This window comes from Copadichromis virginalis, linkage group LG7 (genome assembly GCF_057382275.1).
Source record: "Copadichromis virginalis isolate Kocher_CV1m ecotype Utaka linkage group LG7, C_Virginalis_male_GT1.1, whole genome shotgun sequence".
Taxonomy (NCBI): Eukaryota; Metazoa; Chordata; class Actinopteri; order Cichliformes; family Cichlidae; genus Copadichromis; species Copadichromis virginalis.
Window position 1 is genome coordinate 25,540,355 of NC_140624.1, and position 21,205 is coordinate 25,561,559.

Here is a 21,205-nt window from a genome sequence, read left to right on the forward strand (position 1 = left end):
AATAGCCATCCGGTCAGACGTCCATTCTAACATACATACTTAACTTACACACAAATAGATGCAAACTAAGGTCGAATAATGGTAAATGGCCTGTATTTGTATAGCGCTTTACTTAGTCCCTAAGGACCCCAAAGCGCTTTACACTACATTCAGTCATCCACCCATTCACACACTGGTGATGGCAAGCTACATTGTAGCCACAGCTGTCCTGGGGCGCACTGACAGAGGAGAGGCTGCCGGACACTGTTGCCACCGGGGCCACCGTGCCCTCTGACCACCACCAGTAGACAACGGGTGAAGTGTCTTGCCCAAGGACACAACGACCGAGACTGTCGGATGGGGAAATCATTATGAGAACACTAAAATATATATAAAAAATGTTTTCGGCAGTTGTTTAAAACAAATTACGGATTCAGCTGATCAGGTAAAATGTGACCATTATGCTGAAGGTTATTACAAAGTTTGGGCACTATTGCCTCAAAAACGTGATCGTCTCTGATTCTGATTTTAAAGTAAAAGCGTGGGACATTTAGCAGACTTTGATCAGGTGATCTGCAACGATAGGGTCTCAGTAGCTCCGATAATATAAGCAGGGCCCTCCTCATGTGGCTGTTTAAAATCTGCAGAAGTGTCTGTTTTATCCACAAGAGGTCGCTCTTTCTGTCCTGCTTAGGGTAGTTACTTTACTACTTGTGTCTCACAGTACCTGTTTTCAATTTAAAAACAAACAAACAAACAAACAAAAAAACCTGTTTTCAATTTACAAAACGTAGATGTTTGTAATATAAACATGATAAAAACTACATCTAAACAAAGAAAATTATTAATGTATTTTAACAGTTTTATGGTGCAATCCATGCAAAATACCCCAAATTACGTGATTGTAGTTTATCTAAATGTGAAAATTTATAAATATTTAATTTATTATTCACAATTATGAGCTGTATACTGTCAGTTTAACAAAATAAAAGCACTGATGGTGTCACTTTGGGAAACTGTAGAGATAGCCATTCTTCAACACAGCCACTCTCTTAGGCAAGCTTTCTTGTAATTTCTTTAAGTAGTCTTCAGGAATAGCTCTCCAGTTTGCTTGAAGGACAGGCAAAGTTTTAAAAATTGTATTGAAGTGTTAAATAGCTGTCAAGTCTTTACTGTACGGCCTGTACGCCCCGTTTCTGTTCAAACATGAATGCACACTAGTGCACAAAGCAAGGTCCACAAAGGCATGGATGACAGAATCTGATTTGGGAGCACTTGCCTGGCCTGAACAGAGTCCTGACCTCAAAGATAGAACATCTTTGGGATGTTGCTTCCAGGTCAATCATGCTAGGCTCATCAATTGTTTAGGGCAAGGTTTCCTCTTTCAGTAGCCTCTTATGACTCATGTTAAGACTACTGGATGCACTGTCATATTTATTTTCAGTAATCAATTTCGATACGAATAGAAAAAATGTGACCCTGCCCCAAAGTAAGGTTTTAAAAGGCTTTTCCCACTCAAAGTTATTGCTCTGATTCCACAGTGCCCCCTCCCCCCCTCCCTTTTTCATGGTGAGTGTTTCAAGTCACCTTCCTGGTTGGATGGGCTGTGGGAATTTCTGAAATGTTATTTTTAGATCTGCTAAAATGAAATATAGGCATTCTTGAACGCCACCCAAAAAGCTCTAAACCACCCAGTGGTCTACATAAATCTTAGTTATAATTGTTTTAGCAATTAGCTTGACTAGCATAACTTTGAAAATATTATTAAAGGAGATTTAATAAAAAAAAAGTATTCAAATGACATTTTGCTTTATGTTTGTAGCAACAAAAACACAAGTGACAAAACAATATTTGGGCTTTATCTAAATTAACTTTCGTTTCAACAGTCACCAGGGCATAAAAACTTTGTGATAGAATTTCAGTCAAATTTTATTAAACAGTGTCCCCAAATTGTCATGTTGATTGTTACAATGATTTTTTGCTTCTGGTTTTGATTTTTAGTGTTGTTTTAGTACCTTTAACTTTTTGTGGTATCATTGCATTTTTGTTTTTCACATTATTGTTCCAGTCTTTTTAGGGTTTCTACTGTCTCTGTATCATGTAGGATTCTTCTTGCCTCATGTTTTGTTCCTGTCTTATAACAGTTGGTTTTTTTGGTGTTTATTCTCTGGGTTTTGCCTTCTTTCAGTCTGATTGTTGTTTATTTCAGATCTTTCAGATGTTTACATACCTCATCATGGGCATTAGAGTCACAGGCCTTTGTGATTTCTCTGACTGCCTCTTTTTCCAGGATGGATTGATTGTACAGCATACATCTTTAATGACATAGCATACATCACACATCAGAAACTGACGGTACAATTTCACATTTATTTGGGATTTTCTATAGTCCACACATGGTATACATACAGGCTCAAATGTATAAATATACTCAAATATTTCAAAAGACGGAGTTCTAGAGAATAGTTTTATGGTCAGACAAGACAATGGTGAGCTATCTGACTAAGGTACAAGAGGTCAGAGGAGTAAAGGAGTAAATTATGCTCTGACTTTTTTTTCCAAGCTTCCTGTGGTAGTGGTACATTTCACAGTGGATGAAATAATGAAGTGGGAAGACTACCTCCAAATTCTTTAGCTTCACCTCATACTTGTACATTCAGTTCTTCCCTTTTAAATCCCTCAAAGATATATGCTTCCTTCCCCCCAAAAAAACTCAAAAAAAGAAGAAAAAAAAGAAGTTCAAAGAAATAATTAAAACCCCCAAATTACCAAAATTTGGGGGTTTGCTCATGATGGGTAAACTTCTGGCCTGTACCTTCTGCACAGCCCTGGTTTTGCCTTTGTCAAAGTAGTCTTTGATTTCTTTTCTGTGTGTTGTGTTCTGTTTGTTTTTCCTTTCATGGCTCGTCATGGTTGTATGCAGAGAATATAGAAACATTTTGATCAACTGTGGTTTTTGTTAAGCAGTGAATCCAGAGCTTTGGTCTTAGTAGTCCATCACTGATCTGTCGAGCCAATCCTTAAACTACTGCTGTGTAGACCTCTTTAGAGTCTGGGGTCAAAGATCATGTTAGATCAAAACAAAAATACTAGAACGTAAATACGAAAGAGTGATATTATCCTGTGTGTGTGTGTGTGTGTGTGTGTGTGTGCACACTCAGTTAATCCTTCTATGTCATTGTGTACTGTAATCCGTGTGTGTGCGCGTGTGTCACATGACGTCATCATGCATCATTGCTGCTCAGGGTGATGAAGTGTGTGTAACAAAGTGAAAAGACCACAGTAGAGCAAACAGTTGGACTGTTTCATGGAATTCTCCATGAGAAGTCGTGCTGATGGTTATGTACTGAACTACTTTCCTTTGGGGCTGCAGTTGGTTGTCAGGCTGTAACGTCCGACCACTTGCATTCACCTTCACAGTTTGGTCTGTTTAGATCTAATTGGTTCATCTCAGCAGGAGGAGTCTCAGTGCTATATGTGGACTCAATGCGCACCCTTTCTGGAGTATGAAGCACAGCAGCAGCAGGTTTAGATGGGGTGTGTGTGTTGACCTGGTGAGTGTACGCCTACTGTGTGCCTTTCAGTCAGAGGATGCAGCAGGTGTAGACGTAGTTCGTGTGTGGACTTGGCATGTCGCTCTCAGCAGGAGGAGCTGCAGCAGCGGTCTCTCTGGCACTCAGTGAAGCCACAGATTGTCTAATTAGATTAAGCGAGGCTTTCCTCAGATAATCATTCAGCCAGCTCCTGTTTTTTCCTCTGATAAAGAGAGCTGTTTGAAACTGCGAGCTTGCTGAAGGTCACGCTGAAAAAGGATCAGTTTGGGTAGTAAACTGGGGTCTTGGTGCTGTTCTGCAGACTGCCCGCTGAGGAGCTGTCTCCGGGTTATGGGCTGTTTCTGGAGCTGTGAGTGTGTCGCTGCTCACAGTAATCGGACCACCACTAATACCTGCTGCTGCTAACAGGAGGTGATGGGGGAAGTTTCTGTAAGTAAAGCTTTTCTTCTTCTCAGTGCTACAGTAATGGATTGTTGTTGTTTTTTTAATTATTAGAAATGGCTTCAAGTTGTGTTTTTGTCATGAAACCTGGATGTGTTTCTGTTTTTTTGTATTTGTGTGGATGACTTCCCGTGGAATTTATTCATTACTTATGCAGTTTTACTTTGTTTTGCTGTTCTGATGGTTAATTAATTAATAATAGATAATTTGAGATTTCCTCCAATATCCAATTCTAGATCATCCTTTTCAGCTTCTAATGTGAACATTTACAGCTGCACTTAGGTTTATATTTTACAGCATGAAACCATTTGTGGTTCTTAATTGTTGGTTAGAATTCGTAGTAAAGCCATACTAAGGTACAGTGAGCAGCAAAACTTCAATGACTATTTTGACTTCTGTCCATCCTGCTCTTCTCTCAGTAGCTCTTTTCTTCCTCTGCTTCAGCCTTAAACAGATAGGCTGTTTCTCCCTCTCTCAGATTAAGCCCAGGCTGACTGATTGACACAGATTACAGCTAAAGGCACAGAGGTCACAACCTGTGAGGCACAAATATAAAGGGTTTCAGTTCACATAGGAGCAGGGACAAATCTCTACTCCACACACTGTTACATATTCAGTTTGAGCTCCTGTTAACCATTGAGGGGAGAACATTGTGCTTGATTGAAATAAAATTAGCTCTATTGGGTCCTGCTTGGCTGATTTGTGTCTCATGGAGCTGGTTTCTAATGTAAAGGACTTAAGACAATCTCGTAAGCATGCGGTTGAGTAAATACTGGATTGTAATGAGATTTTAATTGTGAAGAAGCTTATAATACTGTTTTCATACTATTGTCCATCGTGTTGTTGCCCACTAGTTTTCATGTCCTTGCCTTTTTCTTTATAAATTACAAAACATTAGAAAGAGCCTTTCCATGAATGGCTGATCAGGTACAGCAGCTTTAGTGGTTGCAGATATTTATGTTAAATGAATGAAATTCTTTTCAGGTGATCCAAAAAGTTTCAGCGAGAGCACTAACAGGGACTACAAACACAGACTATATTGCCATATTGTCTCCTTCACAGCCCCCTAATAAATCCAGGGCTGAATTTCAAATCAATTCCAACTATCATTATATTTGGCATCATAGTATACCAACAGAACACTTTGCTTTCAGACTGCAGGCTTGTGGTTCTAAGAGTATCTAAAAGTAGCACAGAGAGAGTTTTCAGCTACCAGGACCCTCAGTTATGCTGTTGTAGGCTGCTGGAGGACTTCCCATTGTGCACTGAGCATTCCTTATGTACTTGCATGCTACTACTAGATGCCATTAACTTTTCTGCTCTTCTGTGTTTTGTATGTGCTTTTTCTCATAGTTTGTCTATGCCCTCCTTTCCCCTCACACAAATCAGTCATGATAAATGGCTTCCCCTACTTGAACCTTATCCACTGGAGCAGGGGTGCCCAATCCCAGTCCTCGAGAGCTACTATCCTGCAGCTTTTAGATGCATCCCTACTCCAACACAGCTGAATCAAATGAATGGCTTGTTATCAGGCCTTTGCCAAACACGATGGCATGCTGAAGAGGTAATCAAACCATTTGATTCAGCTGTGTTGGAGTAGGGATGCATCTAAAAGCTGCAGGACGGTAGCTCTCGAGGACCGGGATTGGGCACCCCTGCACTGGAGGCTGCTCATCTGATTGTTGGAAGTTCCACCCTGATTTTGTAGAGTTTCTATCTTTTAAAATACCTTGAGGTAGCTGAAATGAAGTGAAGTAAAACTTGTATTGCATGATGACAATGATGATATTTTGAAATGAACTGCTTGGGATTGCAAAAAGTACTTTTTTTTGACATTATTTATTTATAAAAAAACAAATCTGAAGATGTAGAATCATAAGAAGTATACGAATTAAAATTCATCATATGCAATGTGTAGAATGTGCAAACCTTTACTTTCCAAGAAATCATACCAGAGATGTCACCGTCCTGTCCAATCCCATCTTTTTTGTGGTAATAAGTGTATTATTCTTTCTGCAGTACAGCGTATATCCTGATGTTATCAGGACTTATCTTTCTCTCAACAGTCACAGAGTCCCTGTCAGGCTACATCGGTACCTCAGGCCTACCACTGAGTCTATTTGAGAAGGCCTCTGCTGAGTCCCCAAGAAAGGAAAAATGACCAACAACTCTTTTAGTGGGTCCAAATATGTCCGACGTGGCGAGGCCAACCACGATGCAGAGTTCAGCTGCTCAGTCCAGGAGCTGCGCTCCCTCATGGAACTTAGAGGAGAGGAGGCAGTTGCTAGAATCCAGGAATCTTATAGTGAAGTTAATGGACTGTGCGCCCGGCTGAGGACGTCACCTGTCGATGGTAAATATGTTCAGAAATTGTATTTCCTTTGTGTCCCTACAAAACTGACTCCTAGTTGCAGCGTCACAGTATCACAGATGTGAATCTAAGATTAAACTTCAGATTAAATTAAGAGCTCAAACATTTGCACAGGCTACTCAGTTTGCTTCATTTTTAAAAAATCATTTAAGGAAAGTAACAGTGCATTAAATGTGAAGCAAGCACAGGGTGTGCAAACTTCTGCATACACCTCAAAGTTATGATTTTGAATAAATTTAGAACTCTTCACTACTGACTCACTGACCTCCCCTCCCGGCGTGGGCATCATTAAAACAGCAGAGGACATACTAGGTTCATTAGTCTTCAGGGACTGTTGACTGTGTGATGGTCAAAGTCATCTGTGACCTGCAGCTCCTGTTGCTCTGCTCTCTGTCAGTTTCTGGGCAGAGAAAAGCACATTGCGTTCAAAAATATTCAAGTAGAGGATTCGTTGCAGTGGGGATAAAAGTGTTTTTTTCTTCTATTTTTTCTGTAGCTGTAAAGATCAGAATCAGAATCACGTTTATTGGCCATGTATATGCACGGACACATACAAGGAATTTGGTCCTGGTAGATGGTGACTCTCAAGCACATGTGGATATATACAGCTACACATGCATACACAAACATACACAAGTTGTGTAAACCAACCATAAATGTATGTTGTTGGAGGTGAGGGCAACTCCAGTGTAGCTCGGACAAATGGGGAGAAATGTCTCTGGAAGGGCATCTGGCAATAAATCTCTGCCAAATCAAACATGTGGCTCATCAAGAAGAAGAAGAGGAAATAACAGTGTGTCTTAAACAGGGATTGGTTTACTTGCTCACAGTGAGGGTAGCTCAAATTATTTATTTGTGGATCGGATGTCAACAATCTATTTTACATGTGTGTTTTTTCTTCTTAATGTAATCGTGAAATTTCTTTCTTCTGTGAACAAGTATATTAGACTGTTCACTGGAAAAATCACACTCCTTGCCAGTCCACTTTTACCAGTTAGTTAGTGTTCAGGTGTGTTTAGTAGTTTTATCTTTCACTTTTATTTTCCTTTTCTTAAAGCACCCACAAGTCAAATCTGCTCATTTACTCAAAATATTTGCTGACTTTGTTCTGAAATGAGAAGCTTGTCTCCTCTGGAGCTTTCTCTCAAGTCAGCGTTTCTTGTTTATAATGCCTCTGCTTCTTTTGCTTTTTTGTGCCTAAGTTGGACTTTAACTTAAGGTTTCCTATTAAACTTTATCTGAATACTGACCCACACAGGGTGTCTTATAGTGACCTACAGACAACGCATTAGGTTTGTCTTTGCTGAGCTTGTCTCATACGTCTGCCCTTTGACATTTCCCCCCCATTATTAATTCATTCAGTCTGTCCGTCTTCCACGCGCTCGGTAAACACTTTCAGTGCTTCGACTCCTGCTGAGAGTAAAATGTCAGCAGCAGGTTGAATTGACTGGAAAATCCATTCCGCTGCTTTATTTCTCTTTGTATTGACAGCTGGGGACAGATGACATAAACTCTTAGTGTAATCCCACTTACCTAAACATTCGGAGAATGCACAGCACTCTGCTCACTGTGTTTCATTTTCAGACAACATGAAGAGAAATGTTGGGTTAAAAACCAGTTACAACTGACGGAGCCAGCTGCAGCCACGCAGCAGCTGCAGTGTCTCTTAGGGGATCGGAGTGTGTCCTGACATGTTGTTCTACTCCACAGAGGGGAAACCGCTCTGCTCTTTGCTCCCGCACAACACAATATTACTGAAGAGACACAAACACCAAGTGTGATAACCGATGTGTTACATTTAGAACAAGAGCCATCTGAGACTATAGCTTCTCCAAGGAAGAAAATTTCCTTCCACGACATACATTAGCTGAGGCTCTGGATCCAGAGGGAGATGCAAATCTGTATCAGTTTATGATACTTTCTTAAGACATCAAGGCAATACCATCACTGTATATTTCATCGTTGTTTTTTTATTTTTATTTGATTTTTGGATGCATTCTCATCGAGCACATCATAGGCCACAGTGTTGCCTTATTACATCTTTGGCTACCTAGATCAAATTCATCTTGAGCGTGCATTTAAAAGATCAATCTGAAAATGTGATATTGATGACACATTTGAACAAGTAATACACTGTGAACTAACAGTTGTGTTTCACCCCTCGTAAAACAGACAGCAAACAGATCAATTAGTTCTAAATACATGTCAGGTTGAAGGTGTGATCCATGTTCAGCTGAACGAATATGGAGTCATTTTATCTTTGTGTCTCCTACTGCAGGCTTAGATGGAAAATCGGAAGATATCGACAGAAGGAAAGAGGTGTTTGGACTTAACATCATCCCTCCAAAGAAGCCAAAAACCTTTTTGCAGTTAGTGTGGGAAGCCCTGCAAGATGTCACACTCATCATCCTGGAGGTGGCAGCCATCATTTCACTAGGCCTTTCTTTCTATCATCCACCAGATGCTGAGAGACAGAGTGAGTAGTTTTCGTTACTTGAAAAGCAAACTAGTCTATGAGTATGCCTCAACATTTTTAGTAGTAGAGCTGTGACGGGTCAATATCTGATCATTAGAAAAGTTAGAGTCCATCATGTGATCAGTGTAATGAGCTTGTATGAAGGTGAACTGGTTTCCACACCAACATTTCAGCAAAGTAGTCTTCCTGGTACTGGTGTTAGGCCAGTTCCCATTTTGGCTGTAATTTGTCATGAAGTAGATTCAACAAGGTCCTGGAAACAATTCTCAAAGATTTCAGTCTATATTGACATGATGGCATCACACATTTTCCCCAGAGTTGTGAAATGCTTCTTTACTCTGCTGGAAGCAGCTATCAGATGTTGGCTACACAATGGGCATAAAGGGATGGAGATTATCAGCAGCGAGTCTCAGGAAGGCTGTGGGCTTTAAATGATACTCTGTTTGTGCCAAAGTGTACCAAGAAAATATCCCCCACACCATTACATACCCTTTCTATTATTTATGCAAAGTCTGACCCTACCGTCAGAACGTCTCACCGGGAACTGAGACTCATTAGATCAGGAAATATTTTTTACAGTCTTTATTTGACCACCTTTGATGAGCGTATGCACATATAGTCCCAGCTGTATTATCTTCTGCAGCTGTAGCACATCTGCTTCAGGGTTCAATGTGTTGTGCATTAACAGATGCTCCTCTGCATACCTTTGGTTGTACCTTGGTAGTTATTTGAGTTACTGTTTCTATCACTCCCTCCAGTTAATACACGACACCACGGTTCTTCATTCACAGATGGATTTATTCTTCTGTCACACTTCTCCTCAGAAACACCATAAAATCCACCGTCAAACTGTTATTACATAAAAGTACAGAATGACCAACATAAATATTACAAATAAACATTTAAACCCAAGTTAACAAATACGCGATAAACAAACACAGTTAACGTACCTCGCTGGCTGCACGTAACCGTGAGGGAATGAGTCCGCTTCAGGAACAAAACTTAACAAAAATAATTCCCAATTTCTTCTTCTTTGCAGCTTTCTTTTACTTTAAACTGCTTATTTATTCCTTCTTCTGCCTTAGTTAACTTATTAACTTAGCTTCTTGCACATGCCTTTTACTACCCTTTACGTCACTTAAAAAGGCCTGTGTGCAACACAGAATGAACCTTAGTTCCTACCCCAAAAGGAACAATAAATAAAGAAAATAAATAACATAAATGAACACAATAAATTAAACAAACTGACATAATTTACATTTATGGCAGTTAAACTCCCACCAAATCTCAACTTGAGATTTCTTCACAGATTTGCATCTTCAAGTTATAAGCATTTAGTTTAACACATGCTTATTCTGCTTCAACAAGTAGTACTATTTTTTGCACTGGCCTTTCAAGATAAACTGGCCTAGTTGTGCGTTTTCCCTGTTTGTCCAAAGTTGAGTCACTAACCAACAGCTTTACCTTTCTGACCCTTCCATCAGAGCTGGGGTACACCTCCGTGACTCTTGCTAGTCTCCAGTGATTTCGCGGAGCACTGTCCTCTTGAAGAATAACAATGTCATTGACATTGGTGTTCCTTTTATCCCCATGCCATATCTGTCTTTGCTGGAGATTAAGAAGGTACTCCCTCCTCCACCTTGTCCAAAACTCATTCGCCAAGAACTGCACCTGACGCCATCTCTTACGCAGGTATAAATCTTGACTCACGAACTGACCCGGAGGTGGCAATATGATGTTAGACTTCATCAGAAGAATGTGATTTGGTGTGAGCGGTTCAAGACTTGTTGGATCATTCAGGTGCTCTGTTGTCAGCGGTCTGCTATTTATAATAGCCATCACTTCATACAAAAAAGTCCTAAGTGAGGCGGTGTCAAGTCTTTTAGCAGACTGATCAAGAATTGCTGTTAGAACACTTCTGATTGTCCTTATTTGCCTCTCCCAAATTCCTCCCATATGGCTTGATGATGGGGGATTCATTACAAACTCACAGCCATATTCCTTCACCTGCTCATGATCCCAGTTCTTCATTGAGTCCATGAACTCTCTTTTTGCACCCACAAAGTTGGTACCTTGATCACATCTCAACTGCCTTACATTCCCACGTATTGCAATGAATACGCGCAATGCATTGATGAAGGCATCTGAACTGAGGTCATCAAGCATTTCGATATGTACAGCTCTGCAACACATACAAGTGAAGAGAAGACCATACTTCTTCAGTTCCTTTCTTGCATCCCTCACATAGAATGGTCCAAAGCAATCCATGCCACAATATGTGAATGGAGGGGTCATTTCCATTCTGTCCTCTGGCAAGTCTGCCATTTTTGGATCTTGTGTGTTCCTTCTATACTTTCTGCATGTGACGCACTTAAAGATATGTGAGGCAACTGCACTGCTGCATCCAATGACCCATATCCCATTAGATCGCAACTCATTTACAGTCATACCTCTTCCTTGATGCTGTACTTTCTCATGATAATGCTTGATCAATAAAGAAGACACGTGACTTGTTTTTGGCAGAATAGCAGGATGTTTAACATGTGTATGAAGATCACTTCTTGTTAAGCGTCCGCCTACTCTCAGCACACCCTGCTCATCCAAAAATGGACTTAATTTGCATAGCTTGTTTGCTTTGTCTTTGGATTTTACGTCCTTGGATTGCTGTAAATTCTTGATTTCACTGCTGAATACTTCTGTTTGGACCAATCTGATTAGGAAAAGTTCAGCTTGTTGTCTTTCCTCAACACTTGTACTTCCATTGAGTTTGGGACTAAGACCCTTAACTTGCTTAGCATGACGTTTAAGACAAGCAATAGCCTTAACAACTCTTTTCCAGTCAGAAAACTTAGTCAGGCGGTCCAACAATGTTCTATTTATCCTTGCGCTGGTGTTGAGCACCTGAGCCCTTCGAAGTTCTGGATCAGTATCACTAACCTCTCCCACCTTAGCATCTCTTGTGGGTAGCTCCCTTTCCCACAGAAAGTCTGGGCCAGTGAACCAATTTGAAGCAACGAGCCGATCTGCCGATAACCCTCTCGAAGCATGGTCCGCCGGATTGTCTTCGGACTGCACATGATACCACTGGTTGACATCTGTGGTGGCTTTGATTCTCTGGATCCTATTTGCCACGAAAACATGAAAGCGTCTGGCATCATTATTAATGTACCCGAGAACAACCTTTGAATCAGTCCAATAATATTCCTTAAGGTTGTCTATTTCGAGCTCATGTTTTAAGATGGCACCCATCTTCGCAGCAACCACTGCTGCAGACAACTCAAGCCTTGGAACTGTTGTGACCTTAGTGGGGGCAACACGTGCTTTCCCCATGACAAGTGAGCAGTGTACGCTGCCATTAGAGTCCACTGCTCTTAGATAAGTGCACTCCCCATAACCTGTGAAGCTAGCATCTGAGAAGTGATGTAACTCGTACTGCTTGACATCTATGAAGCTTGCTGGTATGTAGCACCTCTTAATCTTTACTTGACACAAGTTATGGAGATCTTGTAACCATGACTGCCACTGTGATCTGCACTCCTCTGAAAGTGGTTCATCCCAACTAGCTTTCTCTCGACTCAACTGTTGCAAGATCAACTTCCCACGCAAAACAAACGGTGCTACGAAACCCAAAGGATCGTAGATGGAAGCTACTGTGGATAGCACTCCCCTTCTCGTCATTGGGTGTTTCTTGACAGTTACTCTGAACTGAAAGTCATCAGAGGATACGCACCATTGCACGCCCAGTGCTCTTTCTAGGAGTGGCTCCCCTAAATCTATGTCCAGTTCTTTGACACTGTCTGCACACTCTTCCTTTGGTATTGACTCCAATACCTTCTTGCTGTTGGAAATGAACTTGTGTAGTCTAAGCTTGCCTGTGCTGCAAAGCTCTCTTGCTTCCTTGATCAGCTTGATTGCCTCAGCATCAGACCTTACACTCACCAGTCCATCATCAACATAAAAATTTCTTCGGATGAACTTGACAGTGCTTTGGTTAAATCGATCTTGACCTTCTGTGGCTAGATGTTTAAGTCCAAAATTGGCACAGCCAGGTGAGGAAGCTGCTCCAAACAAATGGACTTTCATCCGAAAAACTGATGGCGGAGACTCAAGATCACCATTCTCCCACCATAAGAACCTCAAGTAGTCTTGGTCTTCAGGCTTTACATGGAATTGATGAAACATTCGTTCCACATCACACATAATAGCGACTGGGCCCTTTCGAAATCTACAAAGAACTCCCACCAAGGTGTTTGTGAGCTCTGGCCCTGTAAGAAGGTAGTCATTCAATGACATGTCTTGAAATCTTGCCGAGCAATCAAAGACCACTCGCAGTTTCTCTGGCTTTTGAGGGTGGTATACGCCATGGTGGGGAATATACCAAGCTGATCGTTTATCAAGCTCTTTTTCTGGGACCTTTTCTGCTTCATCACGACTGATAATGTCTTCCATGAAGTTCATGTAGTCTCTCCGATATTTCTGGTCTCTCTTGAGCTTCTTTTCCAAGCACATGAGGCGTTGAACAGCACTTGGCTTGTTATTTGGTAGCTCTGGCCTGCTCTGTTTAAAAGGCAGAGGCATTTCAAGATGTCCGTCTTCTTTGTGCTTAATTTCTTCTTTCATTTTAGTCAAAAACCGGAGATCTTCTTGCGAGAGATTTGTCTCTTCTCCAAGCCTTTCACTGAAGTCAGATTCCAGCACCTTAAGTATGTCTTCTGGAGCAGTCATCTCCTTAATTCTTGTTTTGCAAACATAATGAACTTCGCTCTTCAACTTACTTGTTACTTTGGGTTCAGGGGTCACTTGCTTTACAATGATGCGGTGACTTACTCCTATTGCATCACTGTAGTGTTCACCTGGATCACCATAGCTCACTATGCTCCAGCCTACGTCAGTTTTCTGTGCGAAGGGCTGGTTGTCCTCACCACATACAACTTCTCTAGGCATTAGTGCTTGTGGACAGTTATACCCGATAAGAAGACCGATTTCACATTTCTTCGGCGGGGCAATGTGTTCCGCAAGATGCTCTAAATGAGGCCATGCCTTTGCAGTCTCTGGTGTTGGAATGTGTGTACGATTGGCAGGTATGAATTCACGAGTGTAGACCGTTGGCACTGTGATCTTCTTAGAAGAAGATAACCCTCTTATTTGTAGACCTTTGAGTCTTTTGCATGGTACAATTGTCTCCTTGGAAGACATTGTAGACAGCTTCAACTTGACTGGCTCTGCATTAACATCAAGAGCATCTACCACTTCTTCAAGAATGAATGAAGAATCACTTTGTGAATCTAACAGAGCATAGACAAGGACTTCTTTGTTTGAATCACTTGGCATTGATGCATAAACAGGAACTATTGCTGAAGTCTGAGCACTGTTACCATCATGCACAACTCTATTGGATGTGGTTTCGTGAGTGGTGTCTTGTGGCGATTGTGGCTTTCTTTCTTTACTGCAACTTGTCTCGTCATTTTCCTTTTGCTTTGAGCGACCCTCATGTAAGCATGTGGGGTGGCGCTTTGAGCAGGTGTCGCAGACCATCCGGTTGCTGCAATGCTTGGATTGATGGCCAGGACTCAAACAGCCAAAGCACAGTTTCTCACCTTGTATGAACTTCACTCTGTCAGCAACTGGCCTTGCAGTTAGTCTACGGCACTTGTGCAAGACATGCCCTGTTTTCTTACAAAACATACATGTGCTTATGCTCTTCTCAGTGGTGTTAGTTGTAAAAATCCTTGCATTTGCTGCTTGGTTCTTAGAGGTCACTACATTCTGAGGTTTAGATCTTGTCCTTTCTGGCTCCCCTTGCCGCAAAGCATAGTAAGATGTAACAGGGTTACAAGCAATACTAGCCTCCAAAGTCAGGAAAGTTACGAAATACTTGAAATCTGGGAACCTTCCATGCTCCAGCTGATACTGTGTGGCTTTTCGGTTCCATCTGCTGCTTAACCAATCAGGCAACTTGGCTGTCAGTTTTTGGTTTTCAATGCCATCATCAAGAATACGCAGACTCTCATTGTGAGCCATGGCACATTCACAACTGCGTAAAAAGTCCACAAATTTCCTTAAGTCAGCGCTCTCTCTTGATGCTATCTTTGGCCAGGCATGTAATTTGTCTCGGCAGGCTTTGGCAATCATAAAAGGCTGGCCGTATCGCTCATTGAGGAGTTCCCATGCAGCAACATATGCAGTATCTGAACCAATCAGAAAATAACCTTCTAATGCCTCTCTAGCTGCTCCTCCAACATATTTCTGGAGGAAGAATATTTTCTCCGAGCTTGGAATGTTTTTCTTTTCAATAAGAGTTTGGAAGGATGACTTCCAATGATTAAACTTGAGTGGATCACCACTAAAAACTGTGGGCTCTGGAATGGGTAGCCTATTTGCTGATATAGCCTCAGCTAAGACCTTCACGAGCTCTCCTGTGCTATCGTGGAGCACATGTGTTAGCACTGCATCCTTTGGTGGTTGTGAGTGCTGGTCCTCAGTCTTCACCTGATTGAGTGGCTGCATAACCTTATGTAGATCCAGGCTCTGTGCAGCATTCCCTTGGGCTGGACTGAGCTCACTCTCATCATATACTTGAAGCCTTGCTTTGGCTGCATTCAGCCTTTTCAAATTTTCCAAACGCTCAAGTTCTCTCTTTAGGTTTTCTACAGACCTTCTTCTTGCAGCATTCTCTTCTTGCTGTTTCTTTAAGAGAGCAGCCTCTTGTTTCTCTCTTTCTAGCCTACGTTCAGTTTCTTCCCTTTCTCCTTCAAGACGACGAGCTAATGCTGCTGCTTCTTGGTCTGCAATGATCAACCTCTCTTCAGCTTCAAGGTTTTGCAGTTTCTCTTCGTGGCCCTCTTGTTCAGCCATAATCTGCAGTACAGCCTGTGTAGCTGCATACTCGGCAGCAGCTTCTTGTCTTCTAAGTGAAGATACGTTTGAGTGAATAGAAGAAGCTTTAGAACCATTAGAGGCAGGAAGTGAAACACTGGAGGCTGACGATGAGAATACAGAACTATTATCTGGCCAAATCAACTCCTCCGCTGTTCCCTGCATTTCAGATTGAGCATTTTGTACTACAGTCTTTGTGATCGAGATGCAGTTATCCATCTTGCGACGCATGTCATGGGCTGGTTGATCAATTCTTCTGTAATCATCATAAGCAATGTTCAACTCAGATAATTCCCTTTGAATACTGGTGATGTGTTCTTGTAGGATGTCACTAGGATCCTGTTTTAATACAGATCTTTTAGCTACCTTAATCAGAGCTTTCCATCGTTCATATTTGCTGTCAAAGCGAAGCAATAGCCCTTTGATTTGCTCTTTCTGAAACTCTTTTCCTTTTTCTGTTAATGTTCGGGCTCTTTCACTTCTACGAGGCTCTTCAGGTGGTGCTATATTTTGCCCGATATTTGATTCACCTGTCTGTTCTAACTCAGTCTCTTCTTCCGGAGCAGCTACTGCACCCTGAGCTTCTTTACTTGTATGTGACATTCTGATTATTTAGACACAGACATACACAGGCAGCACAGAAGAGCAAGCTGCAACAACATTTGTGAATACTGAAAGAATGAGCTTAACTAAATGAAGTCACTCTCATTCAAATTAGCCCATACATGTAGAATATTACAGAGGAAGTACACTTAACAGAGTTCTTAAAAGACACTGAACCATAAATACAAACTGAATTTCTGTCAAAATGTACAAAGTTTACTTCTGCCCTTTCAGAGCCAACTATAATTATTCAGCTGAACATGAATTTACATCTCTTACGTAAATGCACATTCATATACGTGAAACAGCGTGGCTGCCAGGCTATACACAGTTCCTTTTAGTTTCCAACTCTTGTGTTACTTTTCAGACCAAAAACTTTAGAGTCTGACTTATAGACTTCTTCATGAAAACCTTATGAACCTGTGTGTCCTAAACAGTGGCTTATCTGTGTTCCCGTCTTGATGAGCTATCGAATTTGCGCTGATAGGGCGAGTCTGGGCAGGTCCGAGTTTGACTATCACTCCCTCCAGTTAATACACGACACCACGGTTCTTCATTCACAGATGGATTTATTCTTCTGTCACACTTCTCCTCAGAAACACCATAAAATCCACCGTCAAACTGTTATTACATAAAAGTACAGAATGACCAACATAAATATTACAAATAAACATTTAAACCCAAGTTAACAAATACGCGATAAACAAACACAGTTAACGTACCTCGCTGGCTGCACGTAACCGTGAGGGAATGAGTCCGCTTCAGGAACAAAACTTAACAAAAATAATTCCCAATTTCTTCTTCTTTGCAGCTTTCTTTTACTTTAAACTGCTTATTTATTCCTTCTTCTGCCTTAGTTAACTTATTAACTTAGCTTCTTGCACATGCCTTTTACTACCCTTTACGTCACTTAAAAAGGCCTGTGTGCAACACAGAATGAACCTTAGTTCCTACCCCAAAAGGAACAATAAATAAAGAAAATAAATAACATAAATGAACACAATAAATTAAACAAACTGACATAATTTACATTTATGGCAGTTAAAGTTTCCTTTTTATCAGCTTTAAGGAGTCTGGAAATTTTCTCCATTCTATGTGAGCCCTAGAAATGGTTGTGTGGGAAAATCACAGTAGATCCAGCTAAAGTCATTGAGCTGTTGCCAATCTGCTTGGTTAAATATTTGCGTTAATCAGCAGTTCAGTGGATATACCTAATAAAATGTCCTGTATTGTATATGAAAGCTCAGCTTGACTTTATTGTGCAGAGGGACAAACACACATATGCATTTCAAATGATATACCTGGTTCATCTGTCATTGTCACTGTAATTATAATAATAATAATAATGCTGTAATAATTAACATCAACTTCATCTAACAAGCTGCAGCTTCTCCAAACTAGCTCTGAGCTTCAGTTCTAATAAAACCCTGAAAGCTCCTGACAAGTCCATCCTACGATGCATCTCCAGACAATGTTAAGTGCTGGTCCTTCCTGGCATTTCTGTTATGGCTACTTTCACTGTGCACTCTGCGATTTCACCATGGTGCACCCAACAGTTGAGTAAACGTCAACTTGTGTTTGAAACTGGCATGTGAGGCACTGTTAACAGACAGAAGGTCATGTAAGACTGAAACTGAAAAATGTTCATAAAAGTTCTAGCTGATGTGTCTCTGTTTAGACTGTGGCAGTGCAGCTGGCGGCGTGGATGATGAGAGCGAGGCAGAGGCTGGATGGATCGAAGGCGCTGCCATCCTCTTGTCTGTGGTGTGTGTGGTGCTCGTGACGGCCTTCAATGACTGGAGCAAAGAGAAGCAGTTCCGTGGCCTCCAGAACCGCATCGAGCAGGAGCAGAAGTTCACGGTGGTTCGAGGGGGGCAGGTGATCCAGATCAAAGTGTCCGAGATTGTGGTTGGTGACATTGCACAAGTCAAATATGGTGAGGAAGCAAAATCATGTGTGTAATAATTCACTTTACTAACATTTGGTGACATTTAGTTTGGTATTACTAACAAATAAACAGCTGATACTATTAAATCTTGACTTCTGCAGTCAAATATAAAAATGATTGTATCCTTCTACACAATATCCCCATGTTGTCTTTGTGATGGTCGAAGGTTTAAACCCAACAACAGCGTTATTAGTTTTTTTAAATGGTTATTTTCAAATAATAACTAACCATTGTATGACTGCATGTGGCAAGCAGATGACATAACAGTGATGTAACATAATGACCTGAGTGTTTGTGTTCCAGGTGACCTCCTCCCTGCTGACGGTGTCCTGATTCAGGGCAACGATCTGAAGATTGATGAGAGTTCTCTAACCGGAGAGTCAGATCATGTCAAGAAGAACCTTGACAAAGACCCCATGCTGCTGTCAGGTGCATCACTCTACACTATTTCACATTAAATTACAGCCAAGACCATTGTGACCTGTGCTGTCATTGTTGGAGACGATTACGGCTGATGATTTTCCAGATGATTTTAATTCTGACTACCCTCTCTCGTTTTCTCACCTAAATTGGGAACATCAAATCTGTTCTTACAGCCTCAATCCAATACATATAACAAACTATTATTATTATTATTATTATTATTATTAATATTATTATTATTATTATTATTATTATTATTTTAGTCCTTATAGTGAATAAAAACTACAATTTGAAAGCAAACGAACTAGACCAGAATTCTCTGTGGTACATACTGGGCTTCATATGCCCACAGAGGCTGATGGATATAACATTTCAAATGCAGTCTAATTGTTGATTACTAGTCAATTGAGCTATATAATGGGGTACCAGTTGGCTAATAAAATCATCTTCTCTCTCCATCTAGACACGTAGGCCATTAAAAAATGCACTTAATTTTAAAGAGCGAGATACAACGTGACTTGTGTTTTTTTTTTTTTTTGGTGAAATATTTCATTTTCACTTTCTCAGGTACCCATGTGATGGAAGGCTCTGGCAAGATGGTGGTCACTGCTGTGGGTGTGAACTCTCAGAGTGGAATAATCTTCACCCTGCTTGGTGCTGGTGATGAAGGTGACAACGAGGACAAGAAAGACAAGAAAAAAGAGGAACACAAAAGGAAAGATTCAAAGGGGAAGAAAAGTAAGTTCAGTAGAATTGAATCCTATTTGACATGCCAGTGTGGTTCTACTTATATCTAAAACATGTTGTCCACATGTGGAGTGTTATTGCTCAAACCCACAGCAAAAGATTCCTCTCCTGCTCAGGTACTACTCCTTTGTTTATGTGTGCAAAACTGCTAACACCAATCAACACCTAACAATGATAACAGTTGACTTTGGAGGTTTTAATAATTTATTAATCATTCTTTATGTATGAGTATGTGGGTTAGTCATGTATGTGTGTAGGCATGGCTTTAATAAGAGCAGCAGAGACGCAGAACAATGCATGGTCTTCTCACAGAAAAAGTGTTAATTTCCTGCATTCCCATGAATTTATTTGCATCAATTTGTGCTGCTTCCTCATATTTACACAAAAATTTATATATGGCCTGCAGATCGAAATTAGCTAGTAGCTAAACGTGGTACAATGCATATTTTCTCTTAGAAGATTCATTTTTTCTGTTCATACATGGTCCCTGAAAAATAAAGTGGAAATGGAAGATGAAAATGAAATTCATGCCAGTGATAAATGAATTATGTGGTTTTTGATTAATTGATTAATCGATTAAGTAATTTATTTAAGAACACCTTGGTCTTTAATAACTACGTGGGTGTATAAATTGGGGATTATGTAGACTACAGCTCACCTGCTGAAAAGAGAATACCGAGCAACAATTCCTTGGGATTAGTAACAAAACCAGCCAACGAAATTTATACACAACCTGCTCATTTTGGAGACTCAATACCTGCATTTGCCACAGCAGACTTAGTGGTTTATAAACTCAAATTTAAGAATATTTTTTGTGAGGAAGGATAGAAAAGATTTATGAATGTAGTGAAGGAGGAGAAAGAGGAGTGCTGCATGACTAACGGCTATTAAATGTTTCTTCTTTACAGGCAAAAAAGAAGACAAAGGCAAGAAAGGTAGGCAAACAAATATGCCATCACTGTCTGTGTGAATGAGTTGATGTGAAGGTTGTATTAAACAGCAGAGCTTCAATTTGTTTTTAAAGCTATCTCTGGTTTGATCATCGACTTCTTGTGGTAGTGAACTCCAGAGCATCCATACCTCTATCTGTCCATGCCGAATGTGTCAGCAATAATGTTAACAGTTAATATGTTTTGGCAGTATGGGTGCTGCTGTGCGCTTCTGTGTTCTGTGGAGAATGGAAACTGAGGAGCCACGTAGAAACCAGCTCGTTCCTCATCCTCTTTGACTGGACCCAGTTCTCTTGGTCAAATGTGTGACATCAATGACATTTATGAGGGTCAAAGACTTGAGGCCTTTCCCAGTCTGTGCTCCTGTGAATCATCATTAGTCATGGTCTGAGTACTGTCCCATATTTAAATTTCACAGGATGATGTGGATAGAAATATTTTAGGGCATGAGTCTTAAATTATATTACAAAAATACAGATATCTGATATTTTCCAATTATCCCGTATTAACTTATCAGTTAAAGAATCCACTTAGTTTTGGTTGCTTAAGGCTGTTTAGGTAAGGCTGAAAATCATGGTTACCTTTCCTACAGTTCTTTGAATGAAATCACATGCAGTCTTTGAATATTAGACTTTGGAAAATTATCATCTATTGTTGATGTGTAGTTTTATGTACATCATGTCCAATTCACAACAGTTGTCTCGAGGTACTTGGTATTGTAAGGTGAAGACTCTGGGAGAGGTAGCCATCTGCTGCAACCAGTTGGGTGTGAGGTGAAAGAGAGGAGAAAAAGCAGTCTTTAAATAGACAGGACAAAACAGTGGAGAAGAAATGTTC

At 40.6% G+C, this 21,205-nt stretch overlaps 1 protein-coding gene across 1 annotated transcript in view; it reads left to right on the forward strand.

Moving 5' to 3' along the window:
- The first annotated feature begins 6,131 nt into the window (after positions 1 to 6,131).
- The window catches only part of LOC146705110 (plasma membrane calcium-transporting ATPase 1-like), a 37,877-nt gene continuing 22,803 nt past the window's right edge, over positions 6,132 to 21,205 (forward strand). The window contains exons 1-6 of the mRNA XM_085462697.1: positions 6,132 to 6,327; positions 8,624 to 8,821; positions 17,979 to 18,236; positions 18,552 to 18,677; positions 19,239 to 19,409; positions 20,327 to 20,353. Coding sequence (XP_085318823.1) covers positions 6,132 to 6,327; positions 8,624 to 8,821; positions 17,979 to 18,236; positions 18,552 to 18,677; positions 19,239 to 19,409; positions 20,327 to 20,353 — 976 coding nt within the window. The remainder of the gene's footprint in view (positions 6,328 to 8,623; positions 8,822 to 17,978; positions 18,237 to 18,551; positions 18,678 to 19,238; positions 19,410 to 20,326; positions 20,354 to 21,205) is intronic.